Raw genomic sequence first — 24,183 nt, 5'->3', positions numbered from 1 at the left:
CCCTCTCTCTCTCTCTCTCTCTCTCTCTCTCTCTCTCTCTCTCTCTCTCTCTCTATAAATATAGGCTATATTATTATTATATGAGTTTAATATATGAATGTTCTACCAGGTGAGGTGTTTGAGTCCAGCACGCTGGACGTCGCTCAATCTCCCAGCATCGACAGCGACAGCTGTAGGGACATGGTGACCCCCACACGGTCCCGCACCACAGAGGACCTCTTTGCTGCTATTCACAGGTAAATTCCCACAATACTTTGCTGTGATCCCTTTTCCAGTCTGGTCTACTTCCTTTCCACTCCATCCCTCCCTCGTCCCGTAAACTGCATTCATAATTTTAAAGCGAGCTGTCCGATCCAATCTCAGATACATTCATCAAAGATGGAGCGTTGAAGGAAAGCAGCCTGTAAAGAGTAGAGCTTCTGTGATCTCTGTCTGTCAGATTAAGAAATGCCTCAGGCTGCAGTATTACCCACTGGATGCTCATATATAGTTTGGCTGTGTTAAAGAAACATGCACTCTCTTCTAATTCCTTTATAAAACACTCAGCCTTACTGCAGTCTTTCACTTGAAAATGCACCCATGATGCACACTGAATAGTGCATTATTTAAAATTCATTATGTTGTTGTGTTTTAGTTCACACAGCCGTATTACGTATGCAGGCTTTCTATAGTCACGTGTAGTGGGCAGGTTTTTGAAGTTCTTCAGCACGTCACACAATTTCATTCGAGAGGATTTGGTTTCCTCCGCTACAGTGTGTGTGCGTCTTTGCTCTTCCTTCTGCTCTGGACCGCTGCAATCTCACACGGATATTAGAGCAAAAGATATCCTTGAAATGGAAGACCAGTTTAGATGTAGTGTGACAGAGCACCAGATGCTATGTGCTCTTTAAATCCTGTGGTTTGCCCGACGCCACTCTCAAAACCACTGAGCTTTAGATGAATCAAATAATAAAACTGGAGTAAAAGATAGATTACAACCACAGTGTATATAGCAATTATCTTAATTATTTGACCTGATGTGTTTTCAAGCACTTTACACTGCAAAAAATAGATATTTATTCAGTATTTTTCTTATTTTCTACTTCAAAATAGATAAACATGTTTAAATCAAGATACATTTTGGTAAAAAAAAATGAATCCTATTACTGTTGTAATCTTAAACTAAAGATATCAATGTTTTATTATATCCAATTAATAAATAGTCTCTGCACCTTATGCAATTTGGCTTCTCAAGTAAATTAATCTTGTTTTAATCATATATATATCTGCACATTTTTTTTATATTTATCTTGTTTAAAGGATTTGTTTAGGATATTTAGATTTTTTCTCATATTTTTAGGTATTGTTTTTTAGATATTGTATATCTGACAATTTCAACTCTTGCTTCCACATCCCTTGTAATTTTCCCACGATGTCATATCTGTTGTTCTCTTCGTCCTTGGTCTTTCCTGATCTTTTCTATACTCCTTTTCCTTCTCTTTGTTCAGCCTGGACCAGTTGAACATGAACACCCCCCAACATATGAGGTGCGGTCTGGCAAGTAATTAGCCGTTGGCAATTCGTCTCGTGATGATGCTAGTGAGATTAGCTCTATAATCTCCCAGCGCATCTCAGATTTGGGATGAATTTCTGCTTCATCCCACAGATAATCCCACGCTCCCTAATCTGCAGCAGTTATGCCATGCTAATGAATTTAATTTGATCCTGAGGAGCACACATGCTAGCATTCATTGACCCAAGGTCCCCCTACTGGTTGGGTGAATGAACAGCCCTCCAGGTTAAAATGATGCTGGGCATTTTGCCCAGTTTGCTTTGTTTATTAAGCTTCCATTATGTCTACACTTCCGTAAAGTTGCAACGCTTGCAGTATTCCTCTTTGGTTTGGCTTTTAAAGCACTGAATTTGTATTAAACATACACCCCCCCACCCCCCCCACCCCCCCTACACACACACACAATCACACTATTTATATCCTGCATTAAGTTATTCCTGCTTTTCCAATTTTGCAGTGAAGTTTTGGTTTGCTGGGGGCTAGCTGGATTTAATGAGAAAATGGAACAGAAATCAATGAAGGGGGATAGGCTCATCAAGACTGAAAAAAGTAATCACAGAAATTGACTCATTTTATTCAAATCATTCAGCTTCAGAAGTAAAGATTAGTTGTTTACTGAAATGAAGCATTTTAGTTAAGCATTAGTGCCGACAGTGAAGTGGCAGCTCTGTCAACGGATTTTTCTTTAAATAATAGTTTCAAACACGACTTTTTAGTTTGTACTAAACAAACTGATGTTCTCCTGCCTACTGCTAACTAATGTAAGCTTTAGCTAATATTTAAAAAATCTTTTTTTGATCTTTGGTTTAGGGATGCACGATTTTAAAATCCTCAGTTTTAAAACAATTGATTAAATAGACAATAGTAAAGTTCTACACCATTTTAACAAAAAAATTAAAACACTAAAACCAGTTGTTTTAAATGCTGAAGTAAATTTAGGCATCACAGCATTACAATGTTACAGTACTGTTACAGATTTGCTAAAAAATTTATTTCACAGTGTTATTAAACTAGTTGTAGATGATGGCGAAGGTAATCTAAATGTAGTAGACGAAATAAACACAATTAAATATCTAATATCTTCAGATGCTGTTGACTGATACTGTGATATTGTGCATTCCGCCTTTGCGTTTTCATTGCTTTATTTCTGTTTTGATGAAACAACTTATCTGACATTACTTCATCTTTGTCTCCAGGTCGAAGCGGAGGGTCCTGGGGCGCAAGGAATCTGAAGAGGACCGTTCACAAGGTCCTTTATCCCCACCAGTCACCCCTACAGGAATAGCCCCCGGCTTAACTTCCCCTGTGCCACGGCAAACGGGCTCCATCCAGCGCAGCCTGCGCAAATCCGCGACCAGCAGCGACACCTTCAAGGCCCTCCTGCTGAAGAAAGGCAGTCGCTCTGAGACCAGCTTCCGCATGTCTGCTGCAGAGATGCTGCGCAGCACCGACCCACGATTTCAGAGGACTCGCTCTCTCGACTCCTCATTTGATCCAGCATCTCCAACGGGTGAGAGCCCCTGCTCTTCACCGGGCCGTAGCAGGAGGACGCCCGAGGACTGGGTGCGCAACGAGGGAATGTTCTCAACGTCCCCGTCGTTAATCGGTCCGAAGTACGGCCGATCTCGCACGCCGCCCTCCGCCGCAAGCAGCAAGTATAACGCCCGCAGCCGGATCCTCAGCAGCCCCATGACTGTTATTTGCGAGAGGGATGGAGAACTCACCGACTCTGAAGAACCATGCCCTGTTCCTCCATCAAACCTGCCCCTTCCCATTTCTCAGAACTCTAACAGCACTTTATGTGAGCAGAGCAGCAGTTAGAATACCAAATGGCTCCTTGGCAAAGGCGGAACGTCTTCTCGGCACCAGAGATTGACTGAGGGCAGAAGACCAGGAGAGGCTGAACTCTAGAAGGTCTTGCAGTCCGCTAATCCGGGCAGCGCTGTCTAATGTTGTAGTGTGGGCTAAGACTTGAGGATCTAAGGTAGATCAAGCAGTCAGCTCAAGCAGTAGATGAGATACTGCTGTATCTGTAGTTCTTCAGAAAAAAAAATAACCAATCTAATCCAATTTGACCTTTTCGGAGAAAACGCCACTTTCAGTGGCAATACTAGATGCATCTTTCCAAAGCTTAGCAATTCATTCTCTTATTTTGTTCAGCTTTTTATTTCCATTCTTCAGCAGTAACATATTTGTGTGGGTTTGTTTTTTGGTGAAGCAGTTAACGAAAGTTGTAATGAAGGAATTACTATGTGACTGCTTGTTTTGGCTGTAGTAGTTCAAGTTGATGGATATTTTGTCAGCGCCATTGGGGTGAGTCACATCTCAAACTTCACTGAGGCAGCTCTGTCAGCGCCTTACCGCTTGAGTACGCCGGTCTACAAAGACCAAGATAAAGAGCACACCGACCGATTCCTACAAGAGACTATCTTTCCGTACTGTTCAGACCACAAGAAGTGTCTGGAATGGAAAAGGAATTGTGGGCCGAGAGATTGGAGTAATGACGGCATTGTTTGTGGAAACATTTATGTTTGGTTTATGGTGTGTAGGTTTGCACTGTGTTCATCGTCTTCTTTTATTTGTCATTTAAAAAGCATTGTGTCTGTGTTGGTTATTTTAAAGAGTTACTTCTGACATCTTACTTGAAACAAATGACTGGTTTACTTGTAATTGTTTTGGTTACCAAAGAGCCAAATGGGACACTCTAACTTGCTGAAATGTGAGGGCATTTTTCAGCCTGACTTCTGTTCTGTTAACATCTAGCGAAAGTAACCGCTTAAATTACTAATCCTCCTGTTTACCCGTCGAGCGTTTTCTTTTCTTGTGCAGTTTTATAATGTTTTTTATGTATATACCTACAGAAATGTTAAGTAACGCCTGGACTTATTTTCAAAGAATTTGTACATTTTAGAAACCTAGGAGTGGCTTCCTTTTGTAGAGTATTTATTTTAGAATAGCCAGAATGTGGTTTGATATACTGTAAGCTGGAGGTGGGCTTTTTGGGATGGAGGTGAATGAGGTGAAATTAGACGGGACAGATGTGTGGTCAAGAGTCTTTAAATTCAGATTCACCAGTCACAGAACTTCTATTTTGTTCCTTCACCCATCCTACTGATGTAAACGCAGATCAGAAAAACAGAAGAAAGAATGATGGTAAAGAGGAAGCAAGCTGCTAACTCTCTAGAGTATGTCTCTGTAATAAAACATGGTGATATTTAAAAATTGCCCATCTGTCTTGTCTCTGTCTTTTATTCACTGCCACCTGTCAGCCGTCAGCCCAAACCACAATCTCATTAGCACCGTCACCATGACACCCACAGCCGTACATCAAATCCAGAGGCTTTGCAGGGTCATCAAGCCCTCTTTCTGTCCTACTGACCATCATTTAAAGCTTGATACAGTGACCTGGACAAGTATCGTATACAGAATGATCTTTATGGGTTCTATCACGACAGAGGTCATGAATCCTTGTTTATGATTCGGCTGCAACAGAGATAGAAGTAAGCCACTTGTTTCTCCACATGCACGTAATTTTTTTGAGCTTGTGAACATGATATTTAAGCAACCGTTACCTCGATAATAAACCTGATGACGGTGCAGAGAGTGTGTTTGGCCTTGTAGGATTCTCTAGCTAGCACCTGAGGTTATGTCCTTTATCAGATGAAGTACCATGTTTGCTGGCTCTTTTAGTCATTTTAAATGACCAAAATAAAAAGTAAATTCATGTCATGTTTCTGTTTATACACTGCATAAATGTGTTGACTGAAACCTACATTATGCGACTTTACAAAAAAATCTTACTTCCGCCAGCAGGGGCGTCTGGGTATGCACGTGCATATGGGCCCGGGCTGATTGGGGACATTTGAGGGGAACCTTTTAATTAAAACGAGGGAATGAATTCTTAATTTGTGGCCACAATAAATGTTTTTTTTTGTCAGCATTTTATCAAAAGACTATCGAAAGTAGCAATTCTTTCCATTGAGAATACACAAAGCCTTAAATTGAACACCAAGGACATTGTAGATGGATTTGCCGAAAGAAAGGCATGGAGAATTGAATGAAATAAGATTAATTACAACTAAAATGAGTGAGTTTTTTTGTGTGTTTTGGGCCGCTGTGCTAAGAATGTGTTTGCATTAGGCTAAGTAATTTAGTAAATATGGTGGCGTTTTAGTGCCATAATATTTTTAGAAGAGTCAAAATTACGAGATGAAAGTTGTTATATTGCCTGAATACAGTTAATTAATGTGAATGTCCCACTACTCAAAAAAGAAAGAAAAAAATGTCTGTGGCAGTTAACTGAAAATGTTTCCAAATTGTATTGACGATTTTCGAAACACTGATTTATCGATTACATGAGACATTCTTAAAGTTGTCCTGGTTTTATTTTTCAACATGTCTTCTAATTTTAATTCGTGTTAATCTCGTGCAGGAACTAGTAGAAAAGAGGAAAAAGAAGATTGATTCACATGCCTCTTGAATACAGAGGTGAATACAGTGATCTCACGCCACAGAGTGTGTTTCGTCATAAAATTGACAGAATTTAAAGGCTACGATTTGTTAAAAAATAACAAAACATGCTTATTGCAATTATTGCCCTGTTGAAAAAACCAGCATATGCTGGTTAGGTATGTTTTGACGCTGGGATGCTGGTTTAAGCTGGTCCTTTGCTGGTTTATGCTGGCCATGTGCTGGCAAAGGACCAGCATAAACCAGCAAAAGGGCCAGCATAAACCAGCAAAGGACCAGCATAAACCAGCAAAAGGACCAGCATAAACCAGCTTAAACCAGCAAAAGGACCAGCATAAACCAGCAAAGGACCAGCTTAAACCAGCATCCCAGCGTCAAAACATACCTAACCAGCATATGCTGTTTTTTTTCAACAGGGGGGGTGGCTGGGCGCTACAAATTAATAGACTTGAAAATGTTAAATATTATTTCCAAGAATACCGTCAATAAAACAGCTTCTGAATAGTCATGTAAAGTTATATACCTCAGAAAGGACAACAAGGAGGGTTGGGGCCCTCTCACGTACAAATGTTTTTGCCATTTTTGCATATGGGCCCGGGGTTGACTTGCTACATCACTGTCCTCCAGCATAAAGCGCTATCGTTACCAGCATGGAGTTCACCCCAGACGTTTGTACATCTGCCAAAAATACGGTTAGACTAGGATGACTGCAGCTGTCTACTCTCGTCCTATTTCAAGACGAGGCGTCTGGCTACTTATTGAACTTATTCAATAACGACCGGCGAGATTTTGCCGCTTGAAGTCAAGGAGTTGAAAACAGAGCAGTAATACTAATAGTAAGTAATACAGACCCTCTCATCTCCCAATAGTAAGACAAGTCGCCATGGTTTCGTTTCTGTTTTCAAGCAGGCGCAGTGAGGGAAAAATCAGTTTAGGGCAGTCTTCAGCTGTGCGATACCCTCAGGAGGGGCGATTAAAATGTCTGACATGTTAGAAATTCATCCGACCATCGATCGTCCCTCGTTATCCCCTGTACACTGCACGACAAAGACGAAATTCTTCCCGACTCAAAAAAAAAAAGTCAGAATTCGGCTCCAAATAAAAAAAATCGCACACTGTACAGGCCTAATGGATTATTTCGAAAAGGTAACAAAGTTTCAGTGTTAAGCATTCAAACATTAACTGCAACAGTGTCAAAACAATGCATAGTTTGGTGTAATATGATAAATCTGCTCTTCTGCCTGATTGATTACAGGCACACAGCAGAGCAAATAAGCGACTCACCTGTGCTGCTGTGCTGTGCTAACCCAGGCTAATATCACAATCAGAAAGAGCTTTATTGCCAAATGTGCTTACACACACACAAGGAATTTGTCTTGGTGACACCAGTGCACAGTCAAGTGACAAGACACATAACAAAATAAAGATGAGTACAAATAAATATGTAAAAACACACTATAGACAGTACAGTAAGCTATAGTTTTAATATAGTTTTTACTCTTATGTGTTTAGCTTTTTATTTCATTTGTGAGACTTTATTTTTTGTTTGATTAGTAGCAGCCTACTTAGTTGTAATTGGAGACTAGTACTGCAGTGTTTATAATGCTTGAAATAAACCTCAGTTATACAAATTGAATTGAATAGTTTGTGCTATAAAATAGTATAAACAGCTAGTACGTAAAGAAAAAAAAACTTGGTTCTAGGACTGCGGTCATGAAACTGCAGTCTCCAGCGCGGCAGGATCTTGCTACTCATTTATACGAGCAGGGCCAAACAACAACAATGTTATTTCGCCAGATGCGTGCAGTTTTATGTTTTAAAATGTTTAAAAATATGTACACGTTATTTTAAAGGCACAATATGTAAGATTTTCATAAAAAAACATTTGCACAGTGTGATATATTTCATGCAGTTGACGTTATCCCAAATGTTTCCGAAGAATTTGTAAATCCAAAGAAATTCCCATTTGAAATAATGGCTCGTCCCTTATCATTGTCGCCTATCAATGACGACATATCCGCACTACTGTTGCCAACTCTCGCGAGACAAATAAGCAACCGCAGCTTCAAAAACAAGCCCAATATTTTTAAATAAACGTAAATGAAAAGAAACGAAGTTGCTTGTCAGGTTTTCCTAACAAACAACCATGTTTTTTTAAATAAGCCCAAATAAACGCAACCCGGGATTTTTTCACGCAACTTTACAAAAAAAAGAAGCCCAAAGTCGCGTATAATACGCAGACTTGGCAACTCTGATCATCCGCACTATGCACAGTGTGATATATTTCATGCAGTTGACGTTATCCCAAATGTTTCCGAAGAATTTGTAAATCCAAAGAAATTCCCATTTGAAATAATGGCTCGTCCCTTATCATTGTCGCCTATCAATGACGACATATCCGCACTACTGTTGCCAACTCTCGCGAGACAAATAAGCAACCGCAGCTTCAAAAACAAGCCCAATATTTTTAAATAAACGTAAATGAAAAGAAACGAAGTTGCTTGTCAGGTTTTCCTAACAAACAACCATGTTTTTTAAAATCAGCCCAAATAAACGCAACCCGGGATTTTTTCATGCAACTTTACAAAAAAAAGAAGCCTAAAGTCGCGTATAATACGCAGACTTGGCAACTCTGATCATCCGCACTATCCTCGGTTACAGCTTGCAGAAACTATGGCAACAACGTGGACAAAAATGCCTCTGCAAAGTTAAACTAAATCAATTACGGCTGTCGCGAATAAAGTGACAATGAAATGAAAAGTGTTGACTGCAGCATTAAATTTAGTCTACTCAACGTTGCATCATGATTCTTTTTACGCGTTTTTACAGTGTTGCGCATTATAACCAATCACATACGTTTCTGTTAAGTTTACTTAATACTTTTTGTGCGCAAAATAAAAAAAAACGACTTTATTCAACAATTCGTCTCCTCCGCATCACCCTGTGGCGCCATTTTGGAGAATATCCGATGGACGTAAACAGCGTATTCTGTTCTGTGTCAGCTGCGTCACACGATACACTGTTTTTGTTTAGATCAAATCACAACAACGTAGGAAACAGATCCGGCGTGACGCAGCTGATACAGAACAGCATATGTTGTTTACTGATACCGCACATGGATTATTTTACCGATCTTCTTGCTACAATCTCTGGACTTGGGAACATTTCAGTTGTATCGCTGTCTATGCAGGGTCGGACAGAACGTTGCATCATGATTCTTTTTACGCGTTTTTACAGTGTTGCGCATTATAACCAATCACATACGTTTCTGTTAAGTTTACTTAATACTTTTTGTGCGCAAAATAAAAAAAAACGACTTTATTCAACAATTCGTCTCCTCCGCATCACCCTGTGGCGCCATTTTGGAGAATATCCGATGGACGTAAACAGCGTATTCTGTTCTGTGTCAGCTGCGTCACACGATACACTGTTTTTGTTTAGATCAAATCACAACAACGTAGGAAACAGATCCGGCGTGACGCAGCTGATACAGAACAGCATATGTTGTTTACTGATACCGCACATGGATTATTTTACCGATCTTCTTGCTACAATCTCTGGACTTGGGAACATTTCAGTTGTATCGCTGTCTATGCAGGGTCGGACAGCTCTCAGATTCCATCAAAAATATCTTAATTTGTGTTCCGAAGATGAACGAAGGTCTTACGGTTTTTGAAACGACATGAGGGTGAGTTATTAATGACAGAATTTTAATTTTTGGGTGAACTATCCCTTTAAGATCAAACTGACAAAATACAAGTTAAAGGTGGGGTATGTATTTTTTCAAAAACGCTTTAGAAAACTAAGTCGGGCCGAGTACCAAAACAAACTTGTAGCCAATCAGCAGTAAGGGGCGTGTCTGCTCATGATGTGGAAGAGACGGACATTAGCCGAGCTGAGCAACGACAGAAAGATAGAGATTGTGGATAAAAAAACAAAAGAGGAAAACATCTGGGGAACAAAAGAAGGCTTACGATGAGGCAAGAAGTAGGACCCGTGACAGTTGTTGCGCCGCAACAATTAAAGTCTGTCTAGTACACTGGACGCGATAAAGCGATTGCTGAAAATCATTTGAAATATGTGTCAATATGTCATAAATAGAACACAGCAGCAGTTTTCTGTCGGGAATTTGTCGTGTCACGCCGCAACCCAGTGTAGACAGCATCACTGATTATAATGAGTTCTATAGTATTTTGTCACGCCGCGCCACTCGCGTCCGGTGTAGACACTGTGTAACATTGGTTTTGCTTTGCTTCACAGAACTAATCATTGCCTGAGTTGTGTATGTATGTGTGGGGCGGAACTATCAAATAGGGGCGAGATTCTTTTGGGGTAGGGGCATGTTTGTTTTGGTGATTTGAAATATCAACATTGGCTACCAGAAATCACTTACCCCACCTTTAATACAATGTTATTGTTCCCTTAAATGGTTAGATTCAATATTGAGTGCAATATAAACAGCACAAAATACAGATTTATTCAGATACAGATATTTCACATTTAAAGTTAGTGATTCAGTCAAGTCATGCAGTACGTGTGCCTCTACAAATATAAGTGCTTTGAGACATTATTAGTGACAAAAGCAGCCGATTAGAAATTATTGCAACATTCTTTTTGTATGATTTCACAGTTAATTGTAGGTACCTAAAGTGTAATGTTGCTGTAAAATATATTGGTCAGATATACAATTAGTAGTGTTAAATTCTTTTATAAAAACATTCAGGCACTTGAGGTACATAGTAAACAAAGCATTTGCACAATAACTACTGTTAAGTTCAAACAAATAGTTTGACCTCCTCTTCATTCACATCATAAAGCATGACCATTTGATCCTTACGGACTTTTATTCCTCATCTTTGATCAGCCACACCTCGTTCCTGCGGTTGGTCAGTTTGAAGGGGCTGTCATATCCCGCTCTGTAGAACGGGGCCTCCTTGAATTTCATTCCATCCCTCTTGAGGCTCTCTATCAGTTTCAGAAGCTCCACACGACTGCTCTCGCTGTTAGCAAAGCCTCCATAGGTCCTGCAAAAAACAAGGCCAAGCAAATGTCAAGTTATGACAACAAACAGAGAAAAGTAATGTTGTTTTTCCAAGACACTTGGTTTGACCTGGATCTAAAATCCCTTGCAAAATAAACTGCCACTCAAAGGTTTGGAGCCTAATAAGTTTTAATGTTTATAAAATAAATCTTTTATGCTCAGTAAAAATAGTAATATTGTATAATTGAAAAGAACTTTTTAAAATATATATATTTATTTAATATATAATTTCTTCCTGTGATGGCAAAGCTGAATTTTCAGCAGGCATTACTCCAGTCTTCAGTGTCACATGATCCTTCAGAAATCATTATAATATGCTGATTTTCTGCTCAAGAAACATTTCTTCCTATTATCAATGTTGAAAAGTTGTGCTGCTTAATATTTTTATGGAAAGTGTGATTTTTTCAGAATTCTTTGATTAATATAAAGTTCAAAATAACAGCAGTTACTTAAAATATAAATGTTTTTCAAAATTCTAAATGTTTTTCTGTCACATAAAAAAAAAACTGACCCCAAAATTTTGAATGCTAGTGTAGCATTTTCATTTACAGTATAAAAGCCCTTGACACAAACATACCTCACAAACAGCGTGACCTCTTTTCTGTTCTCGATGAAAACATCTGGATCTGTGGGTTTGGGTGGGTCAGCCTGATGTTCCTCAGGAATGTAGAAGGACACAGTGAAGGTGCTTTCACAAGCGGGTCCTGCACCAGGCTCAATCAGACAGCTCACTGGTGCTGTCATCTCCACCTTACACTCTGATACATGACGTACAGGACAAGCGCATAAGTAAAGGAGCAGAAACATGCAATGATCTCAGTGTCTGAAATATCTGCTAAAGCTATTTCGCAAATGCAATGTCATCTGGTGAATCATTAGCACAATTTACTCTGTGGGAACACAACCTGCCACATGCACATAATAATTTTTTATTATTATAAAGGCATATCAAGATTTATGCTGGTAGTGAGATTTATTTACAGCAGTCATGTAGCTCACAGAAAACCTTCGTTTCAACATAATTGAATTTTGGCTTTGTGCATGAGGTGATTTCTCACCCATGTGCTTATGTTATTTTCCATTGTATACGTGTTGTGTAATGAAAATGTCATAATCACAAGCCCAAAATGCAGAAATAATGGCTGAAAGCTCTAATCTTGAATGTCTACTACAGAAAAATCTGCTTTCTAGTCACCTACAGGAACATGACCACTTACTTTTGTCATTATTCCCCTGAATGTATTTGAAGAGTCTTCTGAAGCCTGTGCCAAGGGCCGGGTCCTGCTCCATGCCAGTCATAGCTGTGCTCACCCAGTTTGTTGTGTGGTAAGTGCGGACCTCATAGTCTTCACCCTAAGAAGCATCTATTCATCAAATATGACTGGAAACATATGAGCCATAAAACAATGAACAACAATAAACAAGGTCTGCTTTAATCTAGACATGAGTCTAGGACTACATCAAGAAGCAATAAGTAAAAATGAACATATCCAAAGTCTGCAAGGTTTCTGGCAAAATCACCCATGTACACACTAACCTTACTCTGTTGAGCAGTGAACTTTGGGTGCTGGAGTCCAGAAGAAAAAAAAGTTTGACCGATGGCTTTAAGCATCTTGACTGTAATGCTGTTCAAAATTAAAGATGGATTAATAAAGTTGCAAACTATTTTTATGACAAAATACAATTTAGAAATGTCAAAACGTGAGAATGAAGCGCCACACCTGACACCAGACACATTTTTGTAATGATTCCATATTTTTAACTAAAATATCTCTACATGTGTGTCATTACGTGGGGAAAAAATAAGAGAGAATTATTTTTCCATACAACAATACTGAGTGGTAATTAGTAGTCCAGTACGTTGGGACGTTTAAAGGATTTTATACTTCTCTGCCCATATTAACATGATTATGACATTATTGTGACAAGGCTAACAATGCTATATGAGCTATTCTAGATAATAATTAAAAGTAAATACAACTTAAATCTGTTAGTTCAAGTTTTGACATGCTGTAAACAGTATTCTGCAAACAGTATTCTGCGCTGTTTTATCGCGCAATACTGAGGAAAATATATACATTTAAAAAAATACATCATAATTAGATTCATCCCCATACGCGACTCTAATTTTTAAAAAAAGTGCATATGGATGGAATATGGGCCACGTCTGTACATTAACCCTGTTCAAATGTTGCCAAATCGCGCTGAAATCAAACTACCACTATATTACACACTTATTAGATTGCAGTGACATATAAACTCACCTGTCCGCCGTTTAGCGCTAAAATGTTGCAAGTGCCTAAAAACTAAGAGAAGCTCGAGCGCAGTATTTAATCGTCCGTCAGACAGGCGTGTTCTTCTTCTAGATAATGAAGATGCAGTTACGGGCGCTATGTAACTCGTCTCCGCTTAAGTAACGCTTGCACTGACACTTCCGTGTTTTCACGTTACATCACGCACGAGAAGGCTCCGATTGGTTGTGACTAATATGTAAATAAAGAAAGACACGACCCAGCAGCGCTATACTACTCTGGGGAAGAAATATTACATCAATGGGACAAAATATTTGAAATACAGTTTATCATTTTTAAACATTCATAAATAGTGATACATTAGAAAGGCATCAAGTTACCTTGCAGTAAAATTTAAGGTCAACTAGAGTCAGGTTGCAAACACTATCACTTAAAAGCCATACATTTTCCATCATCACATCAAAACTTTTGTACAAACTAATGGATAATTGCAGACACACACAATCTGAAGTATTCCACTCACACTAGACACAAAAACCTATAAAAAAATTTTTCAGAGGAATATCCCCAATGTGCAAGAGATTGTGTGTAACCTGTCCAAAATTGACAATTTTGAATCACTAACAAGCATTAGCATACACTACTGTGATATCAACATAAATTTAACCCTAAAGTCTTCTTACAAAACATTGCAACATGATCTGAGCACCATAAACCTGTGACCAAAATACATAAAAATAAAACTACACAAGCAGCTATCAAATGGATCTCCCTGTTGGTCACTTCATCTTCAGGGCTGTGTTTTTCCTGCGTGGTGGCTCTCTCTGGACTTGTCTGGCTCTGGCACCGAGCCCCAGGGACTGAAGAGATTCAGTGAGGAAGCATTGAGTGGGAGATACGCACAGCATTATCAGAAGCTTGGCATCCCCTCCTGTGGCAGAAAGGGGACAGAAAAGATGTCAAAAGGATGGTCAGGTGAGGCAAGAATGTAGGCAGGCCTTGTCTATGACGCTTATTGTGGCATGTTAAAACCTGACTGGTTGAACTGGTTTTAACTGTGGTTCAAATAAAAGCAAAGGAAACTTGTGTCACGCATTATATACAAAGAAAAAAAAATTATAAAATCTTTATTCAGAGGCCAATAAGTGCAAAAAAGTATGCATTCTTGCAAGTATGCAAGTATGCATTTTGAAGTGGACTTTGAGCTTTGTAACTTTGCAGATCTTTTTTATGCTCAAACAGCAACATTACAGATTAACTAAAGTTGAAAAAGTGAAAAAGCATAATAGGACCCCTTTAACAGAGACAACAGACTGTCCATGACTGCCCCAGAATTATTTACTTATATAGTGCCTCTCACAATACACACCCGAGCAGGCGAAAAAGAACATATGGCATAAGTCAAAATTTTGTAGATAAATAATAGTATACATACACCATTATACCTAATGTTTAAAATCACATTGCAAATAATAATAAAATTTTTTTTTTTCTTTTTCAAGTAAGCTGTACTGTTATAAAGGACATCCAAAATACATGCAAATAAAAAAAATGTTTGGCTCGTCTTTACCCCTATTTTCTGGATGGATGGATGGATGGAACAATAGCTACAATGATACATAGCTAGACGGAATAAATGACCAACAGACAGTTTTTTTTTTTTTTTTTAGACAATAGGGAACAAGTGCTGTTTTTACAATCTTCATGTGTAAGGTAGTTGTGTTTCACAGTAAATCTGCTCTCACCTATGGCGTCCTGTAACAGATGTGTTAGCTTGCTGTTGCGGTAGGGTACGTGAGGTCGTCTTTCGACTAGAGCTCCCAGAACATCGGACAAAGCAGAGAGGCTGCGGTTTATACAGGAGCTTTCCCACAGAACGGCACCGGTCACACCTGACATTCCTAAAAACAGATAAGCACTAGTGCTGAAAGTCTATTCACATCTTCATTTACTAGCAGCACTTCAATAAAATCTGACCTGAGATTTAACACTCCATAAACCTTATCTAATGACTGAACATGGTTGCTGTGTTTTGTTTTATTAGCTTAACTAGTAACTACTCATGATGTCTTTGGCAGATGGAGCACAACATTGCATCCTCTTGCCCACACACTCACTCCCAGCCAGGTCTACCAACTGCAGCTTGGTTTTGAGGGGTGGCTGTGTGATGCTGGGTCGGGGGGAGGGGCATGGTGAGTGGCACGGTGAGGAGGCGAGGCTAGACGAGTGTGATGAGGCCGCCCTGCGGCAGCGTGGGCTCCACCACTCCTTCCGAGACACCCGCTGGACGTCCTGTCTGGCATTCTGCAGACAACGAGCTGCAACACAATAGGAGTCCATAAAGTATGAATACATTTTCTTCCAAGTGTTATGGTAACAAAGTCCCTTTTTATTTTTTAAATATATATATTTAAATGACACCTTTATTAAAAAGTGATTGGCTCTTTTAACATTAGGGCGGGACTACAGAGGCCCCATTCCATTCAATTATATGTCTCCTGCACATATGCCTCTGATGCTACACACTTGAATCCAATGACAACCTTTATAAGGTCTTTCAGTGCTACCTTGAAGTGAACATTGGGCTCTCAAGTAGCAAGAAAGTGCTTGAGAGAGTATGTGTGTGTGTACATGAAGATAACTAATCCAGTGGGTGTGTCAGAAAATAGAGCTGTTTGTGTGTGCATCTTTAGATAATACACTTGGTCTCACTTAGCCATAACTGCGTGTGCTGCAGATAGTGGCATATGGCTTGAGGGAACATTAGAGCTTCAAAATGTGTGAGTTGGGGACTGGCACTCTTGAAGAAACACACATTTCAAAATGTCTCACTTTCAACATTTGATATGTTATCTATATTCTATTGTGAATAAAATATAAGTTTATGAGATTTGTAAATTATTCTATTCCTTTTTTACTCACAAATTGTACAGTGTCCCAACTTTTTTGGAATTGGGTTTGTACATCACCCACCACCAAATCTCCCATCTTAAATGTACACATTTTATGCAGTGTCCAAATACCTCTCAAACTCAAATATTTTGTTCATTACAGGACTTGAGGTTTTGGCGCAGTTCACAAAAACAGAGTCCTGCAAAACAAGGGTGGTCAGAGATGATTAATCGAGGGTATAGGGTGTAATACTAGGCCATTACAATTGTATAGATCCCATAAACACTACAAATAATCAGTTCACTCACATCATTGATGGCCTGCACTACTGCTTCACATGATGAAGATCTTAAAAATGAAAATGAGATTTAGTACACCAACAAGATATACCACATACCCAAAACAAGTGGTTGCTGAATGAAATAAAATTTTAATTTTAAATTGAATCGCATTATATATATATATATTGATAATATAATATGATATTCAGTGTACCCCCTACATCATACATTTACGACTTTAAATAAATTGCAAACATTACCCTGTAAATACATTAAGAACAGTGAGTCAAATCAGAGAACCAAGTACTGTACGTACAACCAGGGTGTTGTGGAGCAGCCTCCTCCTCACCCGCTCCTCTTTGCACCTCTCCTTCTCTTCCTGTAAAGAGCGCTCAAGTGCAGTCACCTGAACCCGGAGCTCAGCAGAAAGGCAAAAAAAACATATTTTAAAAAAGGCAATTTGTATATATTCAAATATGAAAAGCAGTGCAGGACCAATTAGACACTCCAGTCTAATCCATGGGACATTCCAGTCAGTTTAATGACTTGACTATAGAAACAAGTGAAGTGCTTGAGTAATGTATTAGGAACCGTTTGTCCAGGGCCAAAGAAGAAACTGAATGAGAAAATACTTGAGAGCACAGAAATAAGACAAGCCACATTTTAGCACAGAAATAAGACAAGCACATTTTTAGTTTTAGGAGTCTGAAGCATGACATGAATGTGAGGAGGAAATAGCAAAATACAGGTCAAATGTCACAAGAAAAGGAGAAAAATGCCTCCATGTCAATGCAAGAATACCCAACTATCATGTCTGCAATGATACAAACTGAACAACTCACAAGTTTGGATGTCATCAACATTTAGGTTCTACTTTAGGTTCTAGGGACCACTTAGATGAGTAAATCAAAGGTTACCTACATCTCTCTGACCATTTGATGACTAATGGTCAGAACAAAACTTGACTATATTTAATAACAGCCCAAGAACATTTAGTAACAAACAAAATATACACAAAATATGCTTGTAAATAAATATTTTGTTTGTACAGTTTTGAATGTTTACAATCACATACTAAATTATGTAATTGGTTTAATAAATTCTAGGTTTATATACTTTTTAATATAAATACAGTATAAGTTAATTGTTGATAGCTCCACATGTGAATTAATGCATGTGTAAACATCTAAATGCAATGAAATTAATATTGGACTAAAAAAATCTACCAAACATCACTGGAAACAATAATGGTAGTGATACTGTAGTCTTTGAAGGTATCCTTAAAAGCTTTTTGTCAGTAACATATTTTTTCATTTGCACTTTGAGACTCAGTGAGGAGCTGTTTGGCTTGGAGTTTTACAAATACAACTATATAAATGACAAGGGATACGATCCACAGGCCCTGCGGGAGGCTTGTCACCATGGTGTGCAGGTGATGCACAGGACACAGGACACATGACCTTTCTGTCCCTGCTGACAGCAGCTTTTCCTGGAGGAGAGGCTGGGGGAGAGGGACTGTGGATAATCTCTGAACACTGCACCACATACCTACTGTCACAACAAGGCTGGTTTTGTGGTAGAGGAGGAGACAGATGAAGGAAGAGACAGATGAAAAGGAAATGAGAGCAGAAGATTAAATAGAAGAGGAGATGGAGGTTCAGAGTTGAGGTTCATAATCCAGGCCATTATCTCACCTTGCCATATGACTGAATAGTCTATGTGCATGTAATTAGTGAATGAGACCCATTAAGTGTATTTGGAGGTACAAATATTCACAGATAACACAGATGAACTGATATGTTGGTGTGTGAGTTCACACTCACTCTGAAGGTCATCACTTTGGAAATCCTGAATAGCATTTCTGGCAGTGCCCACGCATTCAAACAGCTGCTTGCTTTGTTCCTCCAGTTCTTTAGCAAACCTCACGTAGATGGTAAAAACATCCCTCAAGTCCTGTTCCAGCATCTGAGAGCGACACAGATCACATGATGATGCTGGATTTGTAAAACATTGCATTTCAATGCATTTGTAGTGTAGGACTTGTTTCAAAGCAGTGTTTTGCCATCACCTGAACTTCAGACAGAAGTTTGGAGAGAGCTGCATGTGTGGACTTCTGCACTTTACTCTGCTGCTGAAGTTTCTGTCTCTGGACATGGATTTCTTCCTCTCTCTCACGGCGGAGTTTACACAAACACTTGAAAAGGTTAAGGAAAGGTCAATGGGGAGCACATACAAACTGATCAGTGCATTTACATAGTTTTTTCACCTTACAAAAAACATTGCAGAGATGACAAGTCTGGTATTTTGATACACACTACCATTCAAAAGTCTGGAGTCTCTGTAAGATTTCTTGATTTTTTTTTACAATTACAATTTAATTGTAAAAATTATTTTACAATTTAAAAAAACTTTTTTTGATAGGACAGTTGTCCTTCATAATATTTCTCAGGTGTCTTTGAGGAATATAAAGTTCAAAAGAACAGCATTTATTATAAAGAGAAATATATGTTTACTGTCATTTTTAGCAATTTAATGCATCTAACTGAATAAAAGTATAATTTCTTAAAAAAAAAAAATTATTTTCCCATGATACAAAATAATTATCATATTTATACACCATGGTATTTAGATTGCACTCAAAGCTACTTCAAATATTACCATAATATTATCATAATACAAAAAGTATTCTTTTTGGTATATTTTTGAATGTGGATCTCCAACCAAAGGTATATCTCTGGTCTGTACTTCATACCCAGATATTAAGCATGTGAGTAAATTAGGTGAGACTGGCGAGCACCTGTCGCCTGTCTGCAAGCCACTTATCTTGCAGTGAAACCATCTGGCAGGTAAACTTTTAACTGCAGTGGAGGGTCGACCCCCATTAGTGGAGTTAGATGCATTTCACACTGAATTTGCTTCATCCATACCTCAGCAAGTCTCAAACGAAGGAGAGCATTCTCTGTTTCCAACTCCAAAATACGCTCCTCTTTACTCTAAAAGGAGAAAGACAGAAGTGTAAAGAGTACCTGAAAACCATAATTGAGTAAAAGTACACATATCTTGCAGTGAAAATTACTTATTACAACCCACCAATTCCAAAACAACTTGAGTAAAAGTATCTGATTTTAACAGTATTTTACTTATATTAAATATAGGCTCAAAGATGCACTAGTCAAAGAGACACGCCAGTGAAAAACAAGAAAGAGGTGATTTGTGAGGAGAGCAATCACGTTTATTTTCTAAAACCAAAATAAAACTGAACACCTCAAAATTGGAAAAAAAAAACCCAAAAAACAATGAAAAAGGTCTCTTCAGTATAAAGGATAAATAAAATAATGTTAAGCAAAATTAAAAAGTCAAAGCCTTCTTGCACTGCATGTGCTGGGTTGGCCTCAATGGCTTGCTAAGGAACTCGTATTCACGTAAAGTAGCCTTGTTGACAAGTTTGGGTGACAAAACTTGACTATATTTAATAACAGCCCAAGAACATTTAGTAACAAACAAAATATACACAAAATATGCTTGTAAATAAATATTTTGTTTGTACAGTTTTGAATGTTTACAATCACATACTAAATTATGTAATTGGTTTAATAAATTCTAGGTTTATATACTTTTTAATATAAATACAGTATAAGTTAATTGTTGATAGCTCCACATGTGAATTAATGCATGTGTAAACATCTAAATGCAATGAAATTAATATTGGACTAAAAAAATCTACCAAACATCACTGGAAACAATAATGGTAGTGATACTGTAGTCTTTGAAGGTATCCTTAAAAGCTTTTTGTCAGTAACATATTTTTTCATTTGCACTTTGAGACTCAGTGAGGAGCTGTTTGGCTTGGAGTTTTACAAATACAACTATATAAATGACAAGGGATACGATCCACAGGCCCTGCGGGAGGCTTGTCACCATGGTGTGCAGGTGATGCACAGGACACAGGACACATGACCTTTCTGTCCCTGCTGACAGCAGCTTTTCCTGGAGGAGAGGCTGGGGGAGAGGGACTGTGGATAATCTCTGAACACTGCACCACATACCTACTGTCACAACAAGGCTGGTTTTGTGGTAGAGGAGGAGACAGATGAAGGAAGAGACAGATGAAAAGGAAATGAGAGCAGAAGATTAAATAGAAGAGGAGATGGAGGTTCAGAGTTGAGGTTCATAATCCAGGCCATTATCTCACCTTGCCATATGACTGAATAGTCTATGTGCATGTAATTAGTGAATGAGACCCATTAAGTGTATTTGGAGGTACAAATATTCACAGATAACACAGATGAACTGATATGTTGGTGTGTGAGTTCACACTCACTCTGAAGGTCATCACTTTGGAAATCCTGAATAGCATTTCTGGCAGTGCCCACGCATTCAAACAGCTGCTTGCTTTGTTCCTCCAGTTCTTTAGCAAACCTCACGTAGATGGTAAAAACATCCCTCAAGTCCTGTTCCAGCATCTGAGAGCGACACAGATCACATGATGATGCTGGATTTGTAAAACATTGCATTTCAATGCATTTGTAGTGTAGGACTTGTTTCAAAGCAGTGTTTTGCCATCACCTGAACTTCAGACAGAAGTTTGGAGAGAGCTGCATGTGTGGACTTCTGCACTTTACTCTGCTGCTGAAGTTTCTGTCTCTGGACATGGATTTCTTCCTCTCTCTCACGGCGGAGTTTACACAAACACTTGAAAAGGTTAAGGAAAGGTCAATGGGGAGCACATACAAACTGATCAGTGCATTTACATAGTTTTTTCACCTTACAAAAAACATTGCAGAGATGACAAGTCTGGTATTTTGATACACACTACCATTCAAAAGTCTGGAGTCTCTGTAAGATTTCTTGATTTTTTTTTACAATTACAATTTAATTGTAAAAATTATTTTACAATTTAAAAAAACTTTTTTTGATAGGACAGTTGTCCTTCATAATATTTCTCAGGTGTCTTTGAGGAATATAAAGTTCAAAAGAACAGCATTTATTATAAAGAGAAATATATGTTTACTGTCATTTTTAGCAATTTAATGCATCTAACTGAATAAAAGTATAATTTCTTAAAAAAAAAAAATTATTTTCCCATGATACAAAATAATTATCATATTTATACACCATGGTATTTAGATTGCACTCAAAGCTACTTCAAATATTACCATAATATTATCATAATACAAAAAGTATTCTTTTTGGTATATTTTTGAATGTGGATCTCCAACCAAAGGTATATCTCTGGTCTGTACTTCATACCCAGATATTAAGCATGTGAGTAAATTAGGTGAGACTGGCGAGCACCTGTCGCCTGTCTGCAAGCCACTTATCTTGCAGTGAAACCATCTGGCAGGTAAACTTTTAACTGCAGTGGAGGGTCGACCCCCATTAGTGGAGTTAGATGCATTTCACACTGAATTTGCTTCATCCATACCTCAGCAAGTCTCAAACGAAGGAGAGCATTCTCTGTTTCCAACTCCAAAATACGCTCCTCTTTACTCTAAAAGGAGAAAGACAGAAGTGTAAAGAGTACCTGAAAACCATAATTGAGTAAAAGTACACATATCTTGCAGTGAAAATTACTTATTACAACCCACCAATTCCAAAACAACTTGAGTAAAAGTATCTGATTTTAACAGTATTTTACTTATATTAAATATAGGCTCAAAGATGCACTAGTCAAAGAGACACGCCAGTGAAAAACAAGAAAGAGGTGATTTGTGAGGAGAGCAATCACGTTTATTTTCTAAAACCAAAATAAAACTGAACACCTCAAAATTGGAAAAAAAAACCCCAAAAAACAATGAAAAAGGTCTCTTCAGTATAAAGGATAAATAAAATAATGTTAAGCAAAATTAAAAAGTCAAAGCCTTCTTGCACTGCATGTGCTGGGTTGGCCTCAATGGCTTGCTAAGGAACTCGTATTCACGTAAAGTAGCCTTGTTGACAAGTTTGGGTGAGTAAGGGGAAAACTTGGGTGAGAAAGTGGCAATATCACTTCTTTTGTAGCAGAAATAAAAGCTAGGTGCCATGCAAAATGTAATGTATGATTGCAACACTCATTTCAAATGTAGTGGAGTAAAGAGTACAGATACTTATTCAAAATTGTAGTGACGTAGAGAATAAAAGTTGCTGATATCTTTGATAGTCATAGTATCGAAAAAGATACTCAAGTAGGCTACAGTATTAATTACATTTACTTAAATATTTTACACCTCTCGAGAAAGGAGAGGGCTTTATCGTTACATTTAAATATATAACTATACAGAACACACGCAATAGTACAAAGTATTTAAAAAATAAAAACGATACAAATAATATAAACTACAAAATTCAGCTGATCACCAGTCACATACAAAACTTACCTGACACACCTGTGGATGTGTCTTAAAATCTTAGTGAATTGCCTGCCTAGACAATACATCTGGTTAATATACATAATTCTATCCTGGGTCAGCAGCTCTAGGTTTTGAGACACAGCCATCCCTTACAAAAACACAAACAAGTATGGGGGCAGTACCATGGTACATTGATGGTATGAGATACCATCAATGTAGGCCTACCATGGTACAGTATTTTGATATAGGCCTATAGACCATGGTACTAAATGATGATATTTGCATAGTATTCTAATGCACTTGTATTACCATGGAGGTCATATAGAGGTATGTAATTATATTGCTATATACTATAACCGATATAACTATTTCTAAAATTATCCTTGGCCCCATCAAATAATATAGCAACGTAAATCATAACGACAGTATAAATATCTGTAAATCAAACACAATCAAAGCGACACAAATACATTATTTACCAGCCCACCTGTTCTTTTACATTCTGGTAATATAAGAGGAAACTCACCCGTAGTTTGTGCTCTAGAAGATGGACTTGATGAGCAAAAATTTGATCTCGATTAATAAAGAGCAGCATCGTGAATGAGAGTAAGAACACAATGTAAAGTGAAGCATTTATTGTTCAGTGGTACAGTGCATGATGAGCTTGTGTGTGGTTTGTCGGAGGTGTAATCCGATTACCTGTCTGCACACACTAGCCTATGTTCGGTGGTTTCTGATCTATATTTGACATTTCATATAGTGTTTTTTAAGTACAATGTATAAAACTGTTTGTCCATTTATTAACAATGTAGGTTTGATACATGGATTTTGACTTGTTTTAAACGTTTTAGACTTCATGACAACAATCACAGCTGTACCACACTCACACTACACTGAGACTCCACAGTGCAGGCCGATAAAACGACCGTCATCAGGGCCATTTGAAATTTGACGCCCCCTACTGGTTACTCGATCAATTCTCCACGGGGCCGTCACATCTCACAAAATAAGGTGATATCAGGTCATACGAGGCTGATAAGGTTGGAGAGTCATCATAGCTTTTTAAGATTCAATTTACAAATAATGCAAACGGTTTTAAACAGCTGCCACAATAGTGGCACTTAACATTTGAACAGATTGATCGGAGTTTGCTAACTGCAATATTTTCATGAGGTTAGTATGTTTTTAATAATTAAACTACCAAGCATCTAAAAGTATGGTATCATGAATTACAAAATGCTGAGATTGGCTAAATAACCATATTATTTTATATTAGAAACTACTGGGGAAAAAAGGTCAAAATTAATGTAAAAGATTTTTTTTTTTTGCTGTTGTTGTTTACAATAATGGTTTTGTTGTATAGACT

At 38.1% G+C, this 24,183-nt stretch overlaps 3 protein-coding genes and 2 long non-coding RNA genes across 16 annotated transcripts in view; 1 reads left to right on the top strand and 4 right to left on the bottom strand.

The window, feature by feature from the left end:
* The window catches only part of LOC107601600 (NHS-like protein 1), a 57,894-nt gene extending 52,440 nt beyond the window's left edge, over positions 1-5,454 (top strand). For 6 of the 11 annotated variants that reach the window (XM_016293892.1, XM_016293870.1, XM_016293861.1 and 3 more), the window contains 3 exons: positions 110-236; positions 1,488-1,526; positions 2,749-5,454. In XM_016293892.1, the coding sequence (XP_016149378.1) occupies positions 110-236; positions 1,488-1,526; positions 2,749-3,373 (791 nt within the window). In that variant the 3' untranslated portion in view covers positions 3,374-5,454. Of the gene's footprint in view, positions 1-109; positions 237-1,487; positions 1,541-2,748 lie in introns of all 11 variants that reach the window. The other 5 variants (XM_016293900.1, XM_016293907.1, XM_016293913.1 and 2 more) reach the window with 5 other exon arrangements.
* A 4,829-nt stretch (positions 5,455-10,283) lies between these two features.
* On the bottom strand, positions 10,284-13,504 carry LOC107602836 (heme-binding protein 2-like). 2 transcript variants are annotated; one of them, XM_016295433.1, is made up of 5 exons: positions 13,328-13,504; positions 12,601-12,688; positions 12,281-12,416; positions 11,641-11,821; positions 10,284-11,046 (listed from the first exon to the last, which is right to left on the bottom strand). In XM_016295433.1, exons 2-5 carry the CDS (start codon positions 12,673-12,675, stop codon positions 10,866-10,868), a joined length of 573 nt encoding a protein of 190 aa, XP_016150919.1. In that variant the 5' UTR covers positions 12,676-12,688; positions 13,328-13,504; the 3' UTR covers positions 10,284-10,865. The 2 variants fall into 2 exon arrangements, with proteins under 2 accessions (XP_016150919.1, XP_016150928.1); XM_016295442.1 differs by lacking the exon at positions 13,328-13,504 and adding an exon at positions 12,785-12,887.
* Positions 13,505-13,736: 232 nt separating this feature from the next.
* On the bottom strand, positions 13,737-24,103 carry LOC107602573 (protein claret segregational-like). The gene is made up of 10 exons (XM_016295110.1): positions 23,344-24,103; positions 21,914-21,979; positions 21,055-21,180; positions 20,751-20,951; positions 19,416-19,481; positions 18,557-18,682; positions 18,312-18,453; positions 15,421-15,633; positions 15,061-15,216; positions 13,737-14,246 (listed from the first exon to the last, which is right to left on the bottom strand). Exons 1-10 carry the CDS (start codon positions 23,410-23,412, stop codon positions 14,095-14,097), a joined length of 1,317 nt encoding a protein of 438 aa, XP_016150596.1. The 5' UTR covers positions 23,413-24,103; the 3' UTR covers positions 13,737-14,094.
* On the bottom strand, positions 16,337-17,486 carry LOC107601589 (uncharacterized). The gene is made up of 3 exons (XR_001610949.1): positions 16,805-17,486; positions 16,516-16,555; positions 16,337-16,406 (listed from the first exon to the last, which is right to left on the bottom strand). It is a non-coding gene; the product is annotated as an uncharacterized lncRNA (long non-coding RNA).
* LOC107601594 (uncharacterized) lies at positions 17,748-19,482 on the bottom strand. Its single transcript, XR_001610950.1, has 3 exons — positions 19,416-19,482; positions 18,557-18,682; positions 17,748-18,453 (listed from the first exon to the last, which is right to left on the bottom strand). It is a non-coding gene; the product is annotated as an uncharacterized lncRNA (long non-coding RNA).
* Positions 24,104-24,183: the final 80 nt, after the last annotated feature.

Source organism: Sinocyclocheilus grahami, unplaced genomic scaffold (genome assembly GCF_001515645.1).
Source record: "Sinocyclocheilus grahami isolate Dianchi unplaced genomic scaffold, SAMN03320097.WGS_v1.1 scaffold15.1, whole genome shotgun sequence".
NCBI lineage: Eukaryota > Metazoa > Chordata > Actinopteri > Cypriniformes > Cyprinidae > Sinocyclocheilus > Sinocyclocheilus grahami.
Note: the sequence above shows the minus strand (reverse complement) of the source record. Positions and strands in the feature narration are given on the sequence as shown.